General features: G+C 49.5%; 10 protein-coding genes across 10 annotated transcripts; 7 read left to right on the plus strand and 3 right to left on the minus strand.

Moving 5' to 3' along the window:
• Positions 1-501: 501 nt before the first annotated feature.
• N7503_011202 (mitofusin complex protein UGO1) lies at positions 502-2075 on the minus strand (the record flags this gene model as incomplete). Its single annotated transcript, XM_057070748.1, has 2 exons — positions 502-1653; positions 1713-2075. The coding sequence occupies 2 exons, from the start codon at positions 2073-2075 to the stop codon at positions 502-504; spliced, it is 1515 nt and encodes a 504-aa protein (XP_056917359.1).
• A 219-nt stretch (positions 2076-2294) lies between these two features.
• Positions 2295-3034, plus strand: N7503_011203 (ferredoxin family 2Fe-2S iron-sulfur cluster binding protein; the record flags this gene model as incomplete). The annotated part of the gene is made up of 3 exons (XM_057070749.1): positions 2295-2560; positions 2618-2724; positions 2793-3034. The coding sequence occupies 3 exons, from the start codon at positions 2295-2297 to the stop codon at positions 3032-3034; spliced, it is 615 nt and encodes a 204-aa protein (XP_056917360.1).
• Positions 3035-3319: 285 nt separating this feature from the next.
• Positions 3320-4219, minus strand: N7503_011204 (rRNA-processing protein RRP15; the record flags this gene model as incomplete). The annotated part of the gene is made up of 1 exon (XM_057070750.1): positions 3320-4219. One exon carries the CDS (start codon positions 4217-4219, stop codon positions 3320-3322), a length of 900 nt encoding a protein of 299 aa, XP_056917361.1.
• Positions 4220-4449: 230 nt separating this feature from the next.
• Positions 4450-6159, plus strand: N7503_011205 (RNA-binding signal recognition particle subunit SRP54; the record flags this gene model as incomplete). The annotated part of the gene is made up of 2 exons (XM_057070751.1): positions 4450-4527; positions 4582-6159. The coding sequence occupies 2 exons, from the start codon at positions 4450-4452 to the stop codon at positions 6157-6159; spliced, it is 1656 nt and encodes a 551-aa protein (XP_056917362.1).
• A 181-nt stretch (positions 6160-6340) lies between these two features.
• N7503_011206 (alkaline phosphatase family protein) lies at positions 6341-8397 on the minus strand (the record flags this gene model as incomplete). The annotated part of the gene is made up of 3 exons (XM_057070752.1): positions 6341-8082; positions 8137-8266; positions 8320-8397. 3 exons carry the CDS (start codon positions 8395-8397, stop codon positions 6341-6343), a joined length of 1950 nt encoding a protein of 649 aa, XP_056917363.1.
• Positions 8398-9024: 627 nt separating this feature from the next.
• On the plus strand, positions 9025-10082 carry N7503_011207 (Protein kinase-like protein; the record flags this gene model as incomplete). Its single annotated transcript, XM_057070753.1, has 2 exons — positions 9025-9434; positions 9491-10082. The coding sequence occupies 2 exons, from the start codon at positions 9025-9027 to the stop codon at positions 10080-10082; spliced, it is 1002 nt and encodes a 333-aa protein (XP_056917364.1).
• A 339-nt stretch (positions 10083-10421) lies between these two features.
• Positions 10422-11393, plus strand: N7503_011208 (putative class III chitinase; the record flags this gene model as incomplete). The annotated part of the gene is made up of 1 exon (XM_057070754.1): positions 10422-11393. The coding sequence occupies one exon, from the start codon at positions 10422-10424 to the stop codon at positions 11391-11393; it is 972 nt and encodes a 323-aa protein (XP_056917365.1).
• A 481-nt stretch (positions 11394-11874) lies between these two features.
• Positions 11875-12108, plus strand: N7503_011209 (uncharacterized protein; the record flags this gene model as incomplete). The annotated part of the gene is made up of 1 exon (XM_057070755.1): positions 11875-12108. The coding sequence occupies one exon, from the start codon at positions 11875-11877 to the stop codon at positions 12106-12108; it is 234 nt and encodes a 77-aa protein (XP_056917366.1).
• Positions 12109-12669: 561 nt separating this feature from the next.
• Positions 12670-15174, plus strand: N7503_011210 (putative spindle pole body associated protein SnaD; the record flags this gene model as incomplete). Its single annotated transcript, XM_057070756.1, has 1 exon — positions 12670-15174. One exon carries the CDS (start codon positions 12670-12672, stop codon positions 15172-15174), a length of 2505 nt encoding a protein of 834 aa, XP_056917367.1.
• A 456-nt stretch (positions 15175-15630) lies between these two features.
• On the plus strand, positions 15631-16344 carry N7503_011211 (uncharacterized protein; the record flags this gene model as incomplete). The annotated part of the gene is made up of 1 exon (XM_057070757.1): positions 15631-16344. The coding sequence occupies one exon, from the start codon at positions 15631-15633 to the stop codon at positions 16342-16344; it is 714 nt and encodes a 237-aa protein (XP_056917368.1).
• Between the last annotated feature and the right edge of the window lie 380 nt (positions 16345-16724).

A 16724-nucleotide genomic window follows, 5' to 3' on the forward strand; every position in this document is an offset into this window, starting at 1 on the left:
TTAATATTGTCTTTTTTGCCTGTTTTTCTTTCTTCGCCAGGAAACACGAGTAAAATTTTAACATTGCACGAATCCGTTCCAAGGTTCATTCCCAGGAAATTGATCCCAGAGCAGGCAGATATACATATAGTCAACTTTTATAGGCTTGAATCAGGGCTGTTTTCCAATCCAAAGAGTGAATATTATTGGGAACTATGTAGTGAGGAGTTTTATACAGGGCGTAGAATCAAAAGCGCCGTTCGCCTGCCCCCTGGATCCATTCCCTGGGGTATAAGATGCGAACAGAGGGAGGAGGGGAGAGTCAAGATAAAAGACATGAGGAGCGTGAATCGAGATTCATATCTCTAGTTAACACAAAGCAAGTGCTATCCTTTTCTCGAGACACATGAACCTTGTCAGAGTTTCTCTTGTTGGTAAAGGCCCAAGAAATATGGGTCTTCAGCAAAGACCGAATATCCAATTTACCAGTGAGAGGTACCCATTTGGGGATACCGAGTTCAACTAGAATCGACCACCGCTGGAGCGTCCATGACCGCCTCGCATGGTAACTTCTTCTTCGTAACCACCAGCCAATCCGCCGAGGACATTGGCGCCCCACATACCAGCGATGCCCCACATACCCATCCGCCAGCCGCGGTAGAGGCCCTGGATACCCTGGCCCTGCTGCCGCTTCTGGACCTCTTTCTGGGACACGGGCTTACCGAGAACAGTACGAGCACGCTCAGCATCAGAAGGAGAGGTGCTGACACCTTCTTCGTGGACGATGTGCCACATCGTACCTATGATACCGCGGTAAGTGCGGGGAGTAGGAACAATAGTCTCGACATCAGCAGCATCAATAGATGCCGCATTGATGCTACCACCGGAGGACTTTTGGCGCAGACTGATAGAGGTGTAGGTAGCGATCTGGGCGCGGCGCAGAACAGTCTCAAGAGGAAATTTCACCGCAAGTTCGAGACCGGAGCCCAGGAAAGTAAAAAGGCTCCACATTGATGGGTTGAGAAGAGGATCAATAGATAGGTATGATTTTAGGATGAGAGGGGTCGAGGTGGTAATAAAGTTGGGGAGACTGGAGTGGAGAACGGTGATCGGGACGAGGTGGGGTGGGATAGTAGAGTTGGGAGTAGGAAGCTGACGGATGGCCCGGATCAGGGAGCGTGGACCATGTGTTGCAGGAGTCAGCATCAAAAGGGTGCGAGCAGTATCGATGGGAGAGAGAATGAGCGCAGAGAGCGATGAGGAAACGAATGACAGCACGAGCGTGGCAAGAGGCGAGGGTGCTGTCAAAATATCGGCAGTCATGGACGAGGCAATGTCCTCCTCTGGAAAGCCGATGATCGCAGAAAGAAGGCTGCGGATGAAGGTATTCAAAGAGGGGAGGAGCAATGAATAGATGAATGTGGCGTTGGACGACTTCCAGGGGGAGCTCGGCCCATTAGTAGTCCAGAGTTGAGAAAGCACATCCATTAAGGATGTCGGATTTTTAATAGTCAAGGCATGTTTGGACGTTGACGAGGTACCGTCTGCACGAATATAGCCACTGCGGTCTGTGATGCGTTGCCGGGCCTTTCGGGATCGCGGTGTGCTCGGGCTAGGTGTGGCAGGGGCGGCGGCAGTGAAATAGGAACTCTCATCATCAGATGAGTCTGACTCCTGTTAATAGTTTTGTCAGCTGTACGTCTTTCTCTGTTTACAGGACATGATCTCCTTACCGAGTCGTATGTGCTGCTTCCAGGTCCCGGAGTCGACCTCCGGTCCTCCTCTGCGTTATCAGATACGACATACACCTGCAGAATCGTCTTTGCAACATCGAGGGGTTGTGCAATCAAGACCTGGGCATAGCGGATGAGAGAGTTGTTTATGGCTTCTCGGCACCAATCTGACACCGAGGGCGAGGAGTCGAGATAATCTGAGTAGTCGATATCCGGGATGAGGTCGCGCGCGGAGCTCCCAAACACCTGAGCGGACGAGGGCGACGGCGCCGGCACCTCTTTAGTCGCATTCGTAGCGGGCGACAGTCCCGACTGAGGGATATAGTACGGCCGCAAGGGATTAATCCCTTCGCGAGAGGCCATGATTGGATGTGGAGGGGTGGTCGGGGATAAAAGGGTCGGAGAAAGTAGCAGCGAGAGATGTCCGAGACGCCGCCTTTAGGCTTTGTCAGTCTTTTTTTTCCCTCCGCGGCCATTGGACGATCGTCTCCTCCGCCCCGGTTCTGTTTTCCCTCGCGATTCTTAATTTCCACCTCTTCCTTTCATTTCTATTTTTTCTTAAAAGGCTTTTTTATAATCGCAATGGCCCTCTGGCAAGGATTCAACCAACAATTGCGCCGAGTATTGCCTAAGGCTGCCGGCGAGGCATGCCTGACTCAATCGCGGAGATACGTCAGCTCAACAATCCCGCGGAGAATCGGAGGAACCGTCAACGTGAACCAGTGGGGTTTGGGCACAGAGAAGGGCCTTCAGCTGTCTTCGCAAGGGTTGAAATCGGCTCAGCGCTCTTTCTCTGCCTCGGCGCAAGCCGCTCACGGTCACATCCATGCTCCGAAGCCCGGCGAGGAGTAAGTTGCCTACAGATTGCGCATGGCCATATATTGGCAGTACTGACGGTATCCTAGGATCAACATCACTTTCGTTGAAAAGGACGGTACCCGGGTTGATTTGCAGGTCGCCGAGGGGGACAACCTGCTGGATATCGCGCAGGCGAACGACCTCGAGATGGAGGGTATGTCGAAACTCTTGAAACTCCAATATAATAGCTATTCAAGTTCACTAACTCTTAATGTCCCCTAGGTGCTTGCGGTGGCTCATGTGCTTGCTCTACTTGCCATGTAATCGTGGAGGACCCGGACATGTTCGACAAGATGGAGGAGCCCTCAGATGATGAGAATGACATGCTGGACCTGGCATTTGGCCTGACCGAGACCTCTCGGTTAGGTTGCCAGGTCTTGGTGACCAAGGATATGGAAGGCATGGTGGTTAAGTTGCCGACCATGACACGGAATCTACAGGCCAGCGATTTCGAATCGAAATAAGACCGCTGGGAAGAAAACAATAATTGGGAAGGGTTTAACCTTGAAGTAGATCTTCAAGATTTGGGAAACAGATGAGGGACAGTCCATACCCATATAATGGACCCTGTATTGTATTATTTGCATTTGTGTCGCGTCAAGCCGGACAAGATACCGAATGAAAAATCTCCTGTACTATTTCTAAAACAAGACCATAAGAAGATGGGTTTACAATGTCAAGCATAAAATAAAATACAAATCGCCCAACGCCAGAAACATGCCATGGGGAATCATAGGACTTTTCGCATTTTAAGCCTCCTCGATGTTCAAAGGCTTTCCCTTCTTTCCATTGATGAGCTCAAGGAATCCTTGCTTGCTGACCTCGTTGGTAGCCTTCTCCCGCTCTCCCATACCAACTGTTCCCTTCTTGCGTTCTTCCTTGGCGGCGTCCTCACCCCGGACTTGGGCAGCTCGGACAGCGTTGAACAGTTTCACAACACCACGTTGCGCCATCTTGCGCAGTCGCTTCTCGTCCTCGGCCACAGGGCCAGCAAGACCTCTTTCAATACCCATCACATCACGGACACGGCCACGGTCCAGCTCTTCCTTCTTCTCTGCGCGCATCTTAGCTCGCGCAGCATTGTCGAGCTTCTCGTTGGCGAAATCGTTAGATTTATCGGCGGCAGCCCTGCTTCGAGACAGGACTGGGTCGGCTCGGGCAGCAGACGTAAGTTTGGTAGCCAAAATTTTGGAGATCGAGGTTGAGAAGGCGGTAGGATCGTTGCGCTTGGGGACGGCTCGACGTCTTTCGCCATTTTCACCAGCATCCATGGAGGCGTCGGAAAGGTACTCATCATCTTCAAGCTCAGAGCCGGAGGCATCGTTTTCATCGTCATCATGCTCTTCGTTGTCTTCGTCGTCACTGGAAACTTTCTTGGAAACTTTTTTGGCGGTGGGTTTGGGCTCCGATGCAGGTGTAGATTCGGTCTTTGTTTTCTTCATTGCACGCTCGAAGGCTGTATTGGACACAGGAACGCCTCCATCATACTCTTCGTCGGAATCGGCAAGGTTGACAGCTGCGAAGTTGGTGTCTTCTTCCTCGTCGTCCGAACTGTGATACGAGACTTGCTTGCGGAACTTCTTGGGGCGGGCAGTCTTGCCCTTCATGCCATCCGCAACTTTGCGCTTCTTTGAATAAGAGCCAACCATTTTGATTGGAGGAATAATCACAATTGAAAGTGAAGTGAAGATCGAAAGAGCAGAGTGAGTTTCTCTACCGAGCAACTTTTTTTTGGGCGGTGAAACCCTCCCGAGCCCCGATTGGTTCTCCGCATTGCCTCCTTGGCCTTTCCGCTTCTCGCCCCTCCACAACTTGCTCTTGTGTCCTGTGCTGGTGCCATACTTCTCCTTCAAGTTAATTTTGAATATATCCATCCACAATGGTCCTTCAGGATCTGGGACGGCGCATTAATGCCGCCGTCAATGACTTGGCCAGGTCCAACAACCTCGATGAGAAGGTATGTCTTGTGTTTCACCCAACCGCAGACAAACCTATATGCTAATTCATCTAGGCCTTTGATGACATGCTCAAGGAGATTTGCGCTGCTCTCTTATCCGCCGATGTGAACGTGAAACTCGTACAAAACCTCCGGAAGTCGATTAAGAAGACCGTCGACTTTGCTTCCATCCCCGCGGCCACCAACAAGAAGCGCCTGATTCAGAAGACCGTTTTCGACGAGCTGGTGGCATTGGTTGACCCTCACTCGGACTCCTTCCGCCCCAAGAAGGGCCGCTCCAATGTTATCATGTTTGTTGGTCTACAAGGTGCGGGTAAAACAACCACCTGTACCAAGCTTGCTCGTCACTACCAGATGCGTGGATTCAAGACCGCGTTGGTTTGCGCGGATACCTTCCGTGCCGGTGCTTTCGACCAGCTGAAGCAGAATGCTACCAAGGCCAAGATTCCCTACTATGGTAGCTTGACTCAGACAGACCCGGCTGTTGTGGCGGCAGAGGGTGTAGCCCAGTTCAAGAAGGAGAAATTCGATATTATTATCGTTGATACCAGTGGTCGTCACCGACAGGAGGAGGAACTTTTCAACGAAATGATTCAAATTCAGGAGGCCGTCACTCCTAACCAGACTATCATGGTTCTTGACAGCACTATTGGTCAGGCCGCGGAGGCCCAATCATCGGCTTTCAAGGCTTCTGCTAACTTTGGTGCCATTATTATCACTAAGACGGACGGCCACGCTGCAGGTGGTGGTGCCATCTCTGCTGTTGCCGCTACGAACACTCCTATTATCTTCCTCGGAACGGGTGAACACATGATGGACTTGGAGCGATTCGAGCCTCGTTCATTTGTCTCAAAGTTGTTGGGCATGGGTGATATGGCCGGTCTGTTTGACCACGTGCAAGCAATCACCAATGACTCGGCTGCTTCTAAGGAGACCTACAAGCATATCGCTGAAGGTATCTACACTATTCGCGACTTCCGTGAGAACATCACATCTATCATGAAGATGGGACCTCTGTCCAAATTATCTGGCATGATTCCCGGTCTTTCCAACTTGACCCAGGGTCTGGACGATGAAGATGGCTCCCTTAAGCTGCGCCGAATGGTTTACATCTTCGACAGCATGACGGCAGCTGAGATGGACAGTGATGGCAAGATGTTCGTTGAGAAGCCTAGTCGTATGGTCCGAATCGCTCATGGTAGTGGTACTTCGGTCCGTGAGGTTGAGGACCTCCTCTCTCAGCACCGCATGATGGCTGGTATGGCTAAGCGTGTTGGTGGCCAGAAGAAGCAGATGCAGCGTGCACAGAACATGATGAAGGGCGGAAACAAGGATCAACAAATGGCTGCTATGCAGAAGCGTATGCAGGCTATGGGTGGTGCCGGTGGTATGGGTGGTATGGGTGGTATGGGTGGAATGCCCGGTATGGGTGACATTGGCAAGATGATGCAGATGATGGGTGGCCAAGGAGGCGGTGGTATGCCCAATCTTGGAGGCATGGATATGCAAAGTATGATGAGCCAGATGAGCGGCTTAATGGGTGGAATGGGTGGAATGGGCGGATTAGGTGGAATGGGTGGCGGTGGTGGTGGTGGTGGTTCAGGTCGCGGACGTGGGAAAGGTGGACGGTAATCGGCAAGATTGTTTTGCTTATCTTCTTGCATGATTTCTACCTACTGTTTCCCCATTTTCTTAGCATCTGGGCTGGTGTTCGGCGTTCGAATATTCCTAGTACATTCTATATCACCTGCACAATACGACAACTCATGGATATGATTGGAAATTGCTCAATTAGCTCGGTATCTTGTAGTATCTAATTCAGTCCTTCTGCCTTTTGCAACCTTTCCAGAAGCTCTTCATACGCAACACGCGCCTTCTTCAGCACCACGCTTCCTATCTCTTCTATTGTTCCAATTGCCGTCTTGAAAACAACATCCCAACCCTCTCGAGTCAAGTTGTCCCCAAGCACGCGACCAGGAGGAAGAGTTCGACCTCCAGTGCGTCTAACAGGAACACTAAGCTGATACTTCCACACAACTTCTCCATCCACATAGAGCGAGTAAGTAAGAACTGAGCTGCGCCCCGACGAATCCACCTCTTCAGCAATATTGACAAGCCCAAACTTGTTATTCCCATCTGGTGCATACTTTACCGCTACATCTTCCGTATCCGTTTGACGATACGTCCGAATGGGAAGATAGAACATGCTAAGAGGTCCCACGCTAAATTCATGAAGACCCAATCCAGCAGTATTGGGCTGAAGCTCATCAGATGACAACGCAAGCTCCGGATCCGGGAACCGTGTAGCACCGAATTCGTGGCGATCACCACTAAGAAGAACAATTCTTATACCGAAAGTACGCTCAGCATGCCACATCGCTTCGAAGACTATGCGTCGCTCGTCGAGGAAACCACCCCACGTATCTGTGTTACCGACGTGCCAGTTCTTAGTGAAAGGGACACTGGATGAGATAATCTTCCAATGGACACCCGGTGGCTCGGGTGTGGAGATATAGTGCAGAAGCGATTGGAGCTGTGCATATCCGAGTATAGTTGAGTTTGGCTGTGATGGCTCGGAGCGATATGTGCGAGTATCGACCATAAAGAATGATGCAGGGCCATTCACGAATGAGAAATAGGTTACGTCATCTGGGTGAGCGAACGATTTCGCGGGGACTGGTGGGTTCCCGCTGACATGGTAGTGGGTGAATGGGTCGGCTGCTGCTGGGTAGGGAGCGGTTTTGTTACCCTTTGACCAGTCGTTTTCGATTTCATGGTCGTCTAGCGTGTGAATCCAGGGGAGATCAATTGCAGTTCCATCATCCGATTTGAAATCCCACGAGGGAGATGAGTAGATCCGTCGGTATTCGCTGCGGTAGTGGTCCATTGAGGAGCCGAATCGGAAAGGTACATCAATGTAGATGAAGTCGCCAAGGAAGAGCATGAAAGCTGGTTTGAGAAGTGCCGGTAACTTGGCGAGTGCTTCGGTCATTTGTTCGATTCCTGGAACTCGCAGTGGATGGGATAAAATGCTGTATGGGAAGTTTGGTTTCAAGCAGCTTGATGTGACAAAGGACATTCTGTTTGCTTCCGGGGATCCTGGACGCGGAGTTGTCACAAAATTGCCTGTCTTGTTGTTCGACAGTGAGTATCGATAGTGGGTTCCGGGCTTCAGATTCTTCAATTTCACTGCAGCTGTAAAATCTGTGCTGTTGTCTAGCTTGTAGACAGTGCCTTCTTGAATCCATTTCTGGGTATTTTGGGAGGCTTCTTGATAGGAAACAACTACAGGTAATTGAGCCGTATCGGGCTCTCGGAAGACCAGATTCGCAGTGGTCGGCGATACATATCCAATACGTGAGAATGTCACATCTTCGGTGGGATAGACGAGGAATCCTCGAACCAAGAAGTCAAGTGCTAGTAGAGCAACACCAATGTTGATTAGTGCCGTGGCCCACGTCCAAATAGGCGACCCCTTGGAAGGGAGACCTGTAAGAAGAGTCTTAAGCGCGGAATCGCCGGAATCAGTTGCACCCGATTCATGAGCATGCTCCTCTGAGGTTTCATTTAGATCATTGATGCATAACAAAGTTCCAAGGGTGGACTCACTGGTGGAGTTCTTCCCGCCCTTCTCGGGGCGATCCTCTGAGGGTTGATCATCCTTAACTAGTGAGAAGAGCGATGATAGATAAATAACCAAAGATGTGAAGATGATAGGTGAGAATGGATATCCAGGGATCTAAAGGCATGAATTAATGCTTACAACATGAATCAAGTGGCGGTTGCTCATACCCATCTTAGAAAAACAAAGGCTGTCAGCCGGATCGTAGCCGAGCTGGCGGCCACAACGACTCGCCGTAGGGAGACCATTGTCACTATTCAACGGATGGCAGTATTAAAACATGCGATCCTAAGGCGTTGGAGTTAAGACTGTTCAAAGGGAGAGCTCGAGGGTGTTTAAGGGGAGGTCATGTTGTCTTTATGCATGTTGATTGGTGTTCGTGGTTGGCAATGACGTTATACCCAGCCACGGGCCCACCATGAATTTGTATACATCCGAGCAGGAAATAGCAATAGCTTAGTACTTCTATCGCCTATGAATAAATGAGGCAGGCTAGATCGGCCTAGCATTTCTATTTCGAGTATATACTATACCTTAATAAGTCCTGACGATAACTGCTCCGTTAGATTGTCACTTGGTTGCCTAGAGTTGTACGTTGACCCCTTCCAGAAACACTAAGGCCAAATGATCCGAGTTTCAGAACTTAAATCCCATGTTCATAGTGGAATGAGATGGTAACAGAGCTTTGAGGAGCTAAATGACTGTCACGCTAGTAAACAAAGCTAGAAAAGGTAAATGTTGGTGTCCGCCTGGGCTACTGGGGTATCCCTGCATCAGGATTCAGCACAACTCTCGATTCACTTCACTTTCGAACTTCAGCTATTGCTTTGATTAACCAGATTCCAAGTGCACACTCTTTGTATCAGCTCGGTAAAATGGATGCTCTAGCAAAATATCAAATCGATCGTTTCTTCGAAAAGTTCAGTCCAATCTCCCAAGACGTCTGCGATAACGAAGCTGCTAACATTGCTGGCGGGGGGACTATCAAGCCGACATCTATGCAAGGCGCCCAGAGCTATACTGTTCAGATTGTGAATGATGAAAAGAGTCTTGTCGTCCAGTTCCGCGATCCCAAGTCCCCTATCGACCTCGACCTTATGACAACCGCGCGCGAGACATACGGACGGGTAGTACCAGACTGTCAGCATCTTAAGGGGCGACCAGGTCCTCTGCTAGTATATAAAATGAACTATATATCCGGGGAATCGTTTCTTCTCGCTCGCACCGCTCTTCATAGTGCCGAGAATTTTGGTCTTCTAAGCCAGACGGTACAAGACTTTGCCGTGTACATTCATCAACCTGATATTCTGACAAAGAAGCTCATAGCTGATGACAATCTAGATTTTTTGCCTCTGCGTGGCATAATCGTCCAGTCTCAATACTCGCATTCAACAGCTCCTTAATCCAGAACGACTATCTGTCCCGCCTTGGACGCATCACAAACAAACTACCCGTCAGCTTTTCGCCTCTACTGGACAAGCTCAAAAGCCAATTATCGTCCCTCTTCACCGATGACTATCCCATGGTGATCAACCACTGGGATCTCCTTGAGAACAACATTCACGTGGATTTACAGACTGGCCATTTGACCGGCATCGTTGACTGGGGCGATGCTGAAGTCGGTCCGTTTGCATCACAGCTCTGGGGACTTGAGAATATTATCGGTATACGGACAACAACAGGGATGCGCTTCCACTCCCAGCATGTCCAGCTTCGTCGCTTATTCTGGCAGAAGTTCTACAAGGAAATTGGGGATGTTTCCGAGGGTGTCAAGGAGGCAATCCACACTTCGAGAATGATCGGTATATTTCTAGCCAACGGCGACTTCGCTAGTGCCCCAGCAGATGCTAGAGAAATGGAAGAGACTGTTCTGAGATCGATAACATTGGAGTTATCCGACGTCGGGCTCAGAACGTCAGGTGGAAGTAGCTAGTAATGGCAATAGTGATATCAATTTCAATCGCGGGGGCAATCCTCGCTTAGTCATGATATAGCCGGACTGGAGCTGTGATGTTGATGTGTGGCATCATTCACCTACCTGGACTTGCAAGTATATCATATGGTGCTTGGTTTTCCTGTTGCTGCATTTACCTGCGTATCCTGATTCTTCTTTATCTCCGAGCCGATTGAAATTTATCAGGCCCTGTATTTTGCAAAGAGCTTTCACTCGACTTTCACTTCCAAGGTTCTTATCCAACGATTGCCGGATAAGAATCGTAGTGTTATCTTGTCCCCGATTTGGAAACTAAAGTTCAACTTCATTTGCCTAAATATGCCACCCCTCCCAGACCGGTCGCTGGAGCGCCGGCGAGTGGTCTTATATCATCAAACCCTGATCCCAGGCGCGGGCCCATATGTCCCCATGATGCCACTTGTGGAGAACAACACTGGCGTCACGCATGTTATTCTGGCAGCGATTCACATAAATGATCAACCGGGTCACATTACACTCAACAATGACCCACCTGACAACCCCAAGTACGACCCTTTATGGGCGGAAGTGCCCCAGGTCCAGGAGGCCGGCTTGCAGGTCATGGGTATGTTGGGTGGTGCGGCCCCAGGCTCATTCACACGACTTGATGGCGACCAAGCCCAATTCGAACTATTCTATGGACCTCTTCTGGAAATTCTCCGCCGATACAATCTCAACGGACTCGATCTCGACGTGGAAGAGAGCATGTCTCTTCGAGGCGTGATTCGCTTAATCGACCGACTCAAGGCCGATATGGGTAACGACTTTATTATCACGCTCGCGCCGGTTGCTGCCGCACTTCTTGGCGCTGGCAATCTCTCTGGCTTTGACTACCGAGAGCTCGAGCAGGCGCGGGCTTCTAAAATCGACTGGTACAATGCGCAGTTCTATAATGGATGGGGCCCTGCTGAAGACCCTCGGATGTACGCGGCGATCGTTGCGCAGGGCTGGTCTCCGCGCCGGGTTGTTTACGGCCTTTTGACTAACCCAGGCAATGGGTCACAGGGCTATGTGTCGCGCGAGAAGATCAGTCCTGTTCTTGCAGCCTTGGTCGAGCAGTTCCCCAATTTTGGTGGTGTGATGGGTTGGGAGTATTACAATGCACTGCCTGGTGGTGAGGCTGAGCCATGGCAGTGGGCAGCGGAGATGACAGTCAGTATGGGTATGAAAGATGTGGTGGCCGCTGCTAAACAGCTTTTGGCGCCTGGGGCTATGGCAAGCAGCTTGAATAACCTGCTGCAAGATATGTTGAACCAGGGACGAAGATTTTGATATGAACCTCCAGGGCTCTAAATGTTGCCAATTATGTGATTAATCTATGAATGAATCCTGGGCAAATCAAACAGGGATCTACTGAGGTCGCAGGGCTTATTAACTTGTAGCATATGATCACTATTGCTTCATCAGATTCTTACCTACACAAGGGTGTCTATCGCAAATTGCTTATATGTGTCGGATCGTTGATCAAAGACATTTATAGTAGAACCTGGCCTAACATCGTTGCTGATTGGGATGACATCATATTGAAAATAACACGGAGCCAATTCCGAGCAAATTACAAGTAGATCCAAATTCTCGAGGCCGCCAAAGTTTGGATGCTCCCAAATGTGTTGGATCTGATTTTGGTAGAGGTGGTGGCGAGGGTGGCCAAGAACTATATAAACCAGAGAGTACGCTATCGGAATTTAAAGTCATCTAGATACTCAGCAGAGTCAAGGGTCACTTTACTGCTGCTCTTTTCCCATCCCAAATAATGTCATTGCTATTGCCTCGCTATGCGCTCGCCCGAATTCGACAAAGTGCCATCAGAATTAGGAACCAGCGCGCCATTGCCACCGCATCGCATATACACCATTCTAATACCGGAAAAGCTAAATATCAACCTCATCTAAGGCTGGAAGAGCTCGCACCTGACCGCGTGAAGAAGAGTGGAAAAGGAAAAGGTTTCGGTGGGCTTCAGAGTATGGATCCCGAGAAGCAGGTATGATGGCATATAATTTGCACTTCATTCAGGAAATGAATTAATAAAAAGCAGCGTGATATCTGTAAAGGCGGACAGGCTAAGTTAGAAGCAATCCAAGAGTATCAGGAGGCATCTAGGAAATTTGGTCGAGACGGTCCCGCTCACAAATGTCGTACATGGAAATCGCATGAACCACCCATAGTGCCACCCGGGTATGAAGAATGGAAAACCTAGGAATGAGGCATAATTCGTAGGAAGCAATATGTATTATCATGAGAGACAGTATGTTCTTTATCGAATTGCAGCATATAGTTTTTGATGCATGAGTTTAAACCTAAAACGGCACGAGGTAAACAGATTGCCTGAGGCGTCAAGGATCGTTTTGTCGCGACCCGCATTTTTTTGTTGTTTCAACCTCATCTTTCGCTTCCCCCGCATTGTTTATTGTTATTTACTTGATTAATTTCCCGCGGCCTTTGCTTGCAGGCAATGCGATTCAATCTTCACCGTCAATCTGAGATTTGAAGTTCTGTTGTTGATCGCGCGGCCGCATCGATCGCCGCAAATCACCGAGACGCGTCCGTCATGGCCAACTCTGGCTACACGTCGCCTTTTCCAACGTCTCACGACACCATCGGACAGTCCACATTAGCGACGCCCCTTTTCATGCCTTCCTCCCCACCTCGCCACCAGTCCAGCCCATCGCCCCCAAGTCCCATCTCTGAGCGCTTCGAGCCGGAACATGAATATGACGATCACAACGATGATCACGAGCACGACTTAGATAATGAGGATGAGGATGAGTTACGGCATTACTCACATCACTCCACTTTACGAAGCCCTACTGCATCTGATCTAGATGCGCGCCTCAATGAATACACTTTGGACTTCGGCCAATTCCCCAGCGGTCAATTCGGTGATGGAGAAGACATGCCGCTCCCTGATCTAAACGACGAAGATGAAAGACTCTCCGACGTGGGTGGCCCAGAGGACTTCACCGCAAACATGGAGAAATATTTGATGGGCGAAGGCATGTCGAGTGCGCGGAAGGCTCGTAGCAACGAGGCCAGCGCAGACGGATCCGCATTGCGATCTTCTTTGAGATCAAAACAGCCAGTCGTCGAAGAAGAGCCGGAGCTAGGGGAAGACAGTGAATTTGGACCGCCAGTGGATATGTCCACTCCGTCGCATATGTTGCACAGGACCAGTGCCCTCGCTAAAGACTCGACTCACCTTGATGGTATTGACGAGGTAGACTCTAATGATGGACTCCCAAGCCCGGGATCCCCATCATCTCGCAAGATGTCCGATGCCTCGAGAGACGAGGCGCTAGAACGAGAAGAGCGCTTGCAAGAACGCATCGCACAACTTGAAGAAGAGGCACAGGACAGAGATGACCAGCTTCTTCAGAATCGCGACCATTTGTTGGAAGCGGCCTCGGCTGGCGAGCAAATTCGGCATTTGCAGGTAGAGCTCCAACACAAGAATGATCAGATCGAGGAGTTGGGGGCCAAAGAAGCCGAATCGGCATTGCTTCGTGAACGGGTTCTGTCATTACAAAAGCAGGCCGCTGAGCATGAAAAGCTTCAGCAAGCAATTCCGCAACCTCCGGACTTTGGCTCAATTCAACAGGACATTCGTGATATGCAAAAACAACTCCAGAACAAGGATTCGCAGAGTTCCTTGGATACGGAGCGACTGGAGACAATCGCCCATCTACGACAGCAACTCAGTCTCACCCAAGAGCAAGTGAAGCAACGCGACGCGACCTTGGATGAGACTCTTGCAAAATTGAGGGATGTTACCCTCGCCAAGGAAGTACTGCTTCGTGAGAAGAACGCTGAGATCGATCGCTTCAAGGCGGATCTTGACGACCAGGCTCTTGAGAATGAGAAATTGGAAACCGAGCTAGATCGCGTGAATGCCGATTATGAAGCCCTTGAGGATCGCCTAACCAACCTCGAAATCAAGAACCAGCCCCTAGAAGAGAGGAATCAATCTCTTGAGGCCGATCTCTCTCGCGTCCAGTCCCAGGTGGAAGCACAAGAGACTGCTTTGAAAGCTGTGGCTGCAGATCTGCCCATGAGCAGTCGCAGTACTTATAGTGAGATCCTGGACCTGATCAAGGACCTTGGTCCTCCGGAGCCTGAACTGGACCTTGCATCTCCTGTGCAAGGTAAATTCCCAGTGAATACGAATGTGCACAATATGGGCGACGAAATCGCCAGGTTCCAGCAAGAGCTTCAGGACGCTACAGCGGCTCAGAAGGCCGCAGAAGTTGAAGCCAACCGCCTCCGAGAACAAGCAATGGAAACGCAAGCTCTCATCAAAACCATCGAATCTGAGAACCTCCGCCTTGCCACCCGCGTGGAAGAGCTGACTACGACCCTCAACAAGACCCAACACGACCTAACACGGACACAAGAAGAGCACGCCGAATGCCTCGAAACCATCGCCCGTCTACAAGAGGAGGCAAGTCGTCAGCCTCCTAACCCACCTTCATCGCCGCCAAAACCTGCTATCAACGAGCAACAAAGCGTTCCGAACACGGCTGCCATGGAAGAGGCCCACCAAGCGCAGATCAAAAGCCTTCAAACAGCGCACTCTACCGCTGTATCAACCCTCCGCTCATCACACGCCGAGTCCATGCGCAAGATCCGCGACCTTCTTACGGCCGCTGAAGAACGCGAGGCTAATCTTCGTGTCGATCTCACTACCTTGCGCACCTCAGTATCCACACAAGAATCTCAACTGCGCAAGTCTTTCAAATCAGAAGTCAGGCGTCTGGAAGCCGTCATTGCGGCTAAGGATGAAACTGCCGTTGCAATTGACCAACGCATTGCCATGTCTGTTGACAAGCGAGAACGGGAGTGGGAGCGTCGCGTAGACCTCCTTCTCAAGGAGCGCGATCGTATGGCTAAAGCATTGATGATGTACTGGGGTGAGAAAGAGATGGGTCCTGGCCCTGGTGTTCTTGCTGAAGGGAAGGAAAATCGTCGTCGTGAAGGAGATAAGGAGACGAAGCAGGGTCAAGCGTATCGGTACAAGTACACGAAGAGCCGGTCCAAGAGTGGGGAGAGGAAGGCATAATTCTAACCTTTGGTATTTCGGGTCACATCATGGCTTTGATCCGTCTTGATTCTGTATTAGCAATTGCATTCTGGGGTTTAAATTATTGGTTTCGGAGTAAAGGAGTATGGGTTTGGAATGTACAATGAATCTTTATTACTCATATTTTTCTCTTGTTCTCTAAATCAAACCTCATTTTGGATTAAATAGAGAGCAACTGCCGTATATTCTCGTCTGAAATAATGTTTTGGTTATATCTGATGCCCGAAATGTTCGGTTGACTGGAATCCGATAGTTGTTGAATCAGTCACGTGGTCTTTTGAACGCTCCTGAGGCTGGGATATCTCTCGTCAGTCACGTGGTTTGAAACCCCATGGCAAACAACAGTCACTTTTCTTTTCACCAGTACTATTGATTCCTTCTCCAAACCCAGGTGGGGTCTAATTCAAACCGTGTTTCCAGGAATTATATTGAAAAATGGAGCCTTTCACACAAAATTCATTTAATTCTCGTGTTTATATTCCTCAGACCCCGGCTGAACAAACCTCAAATACAAAGGATCAAGCCGCCTTAGCTCAGCTAGAAGATATACCGCAGGAGCATCGTCTCGAGCCACCAGCTGAGGGAATTTTCTTGGGTAAAGAAAAGATGCTTGACCACATCCGCAAACACGCTTTTTCCAAAGGCTATGCGATAGCCATTCAAAAATCCACCCAACTACAAACACGCCTCTACATCGGTTGTGATCGAGGAGGTTTACAGAGGGCCATGGGCCCTGACTCTCCCTGTATCCGAAGGCGGCTCAAAGCCTCCAGAAAATGCGGCTGTCCTTTTAAGCTTTATGCAAAACAGGCGAAGGATACTGATACATGGGAGTTGCAGATCAAGCATGCATTTCATAATCATCCTGCTGATGAGGATATGGCTGCTCATCCGGCTGCTCGTCGGCTTACGCCTGAACAGCGGAGACATGTTAAACATTTGGATGCTATTGGTGTCAAGACGAAAGATATTGTGACTTTTCTCAAGCTGGAGCAGCCAAGTGCTTTGTTTTTGCCGAGAGATGTCTCTAACGAACTTAATAAATTGAGGAGAGAGAAGGAGGCATTTGCTTTGAGAGATCGGCTTATGTTAGAATCATCACAAGGTTTGCCTGAAGATCAGGCGAACCAGCTGATGCTTGATCTTTAGTTTAGCGTTGTGAGCCTGTGCCTGCTGTTTCTTTTCATTTTGATGCGTTTGTAGCATATTTCGAGCTGTTAAAATAGACATTGAATTATCTTACTAGATGATTATAATATAGTGATTTGGAGGGAGATGATACCACATGGTTTGCTTTTGTTTGAGCAGGATTTTGTGTATAATCATGCAGTCTGAAATGGCTGCATTATTTGGCTTTTTGAACTTTGCTGAGGTAAACCAGCCCTAGGCATCTCAAAGCGGGAGGACCCCGAACAACGACATGAAATTAGAAAAAGCCTAGAAGAACTTCTGGAATTGATCTCGGATGCAATTTCAGTCTGAATCCACTCAAGTCTCAAGTGTTGTTGGTGGAATGCCAGACTGAACAA

Source organism: Penicillium pulvis (assembly GCF_028828015.1).
Source record: "Penicillium pulvis strain IBT 33274 chromosome Unknown scaffold_8_segment0_segment0, whole genome shotgun sequence".
Classification (NCBI taxonomy): domain Eukaryota; kingdom Fungi; phylum Ascomycota; class Eurotiomycetes; order Eurotiales; family Aspergillaceae; genus Penicillium; species Penicillium pulvis.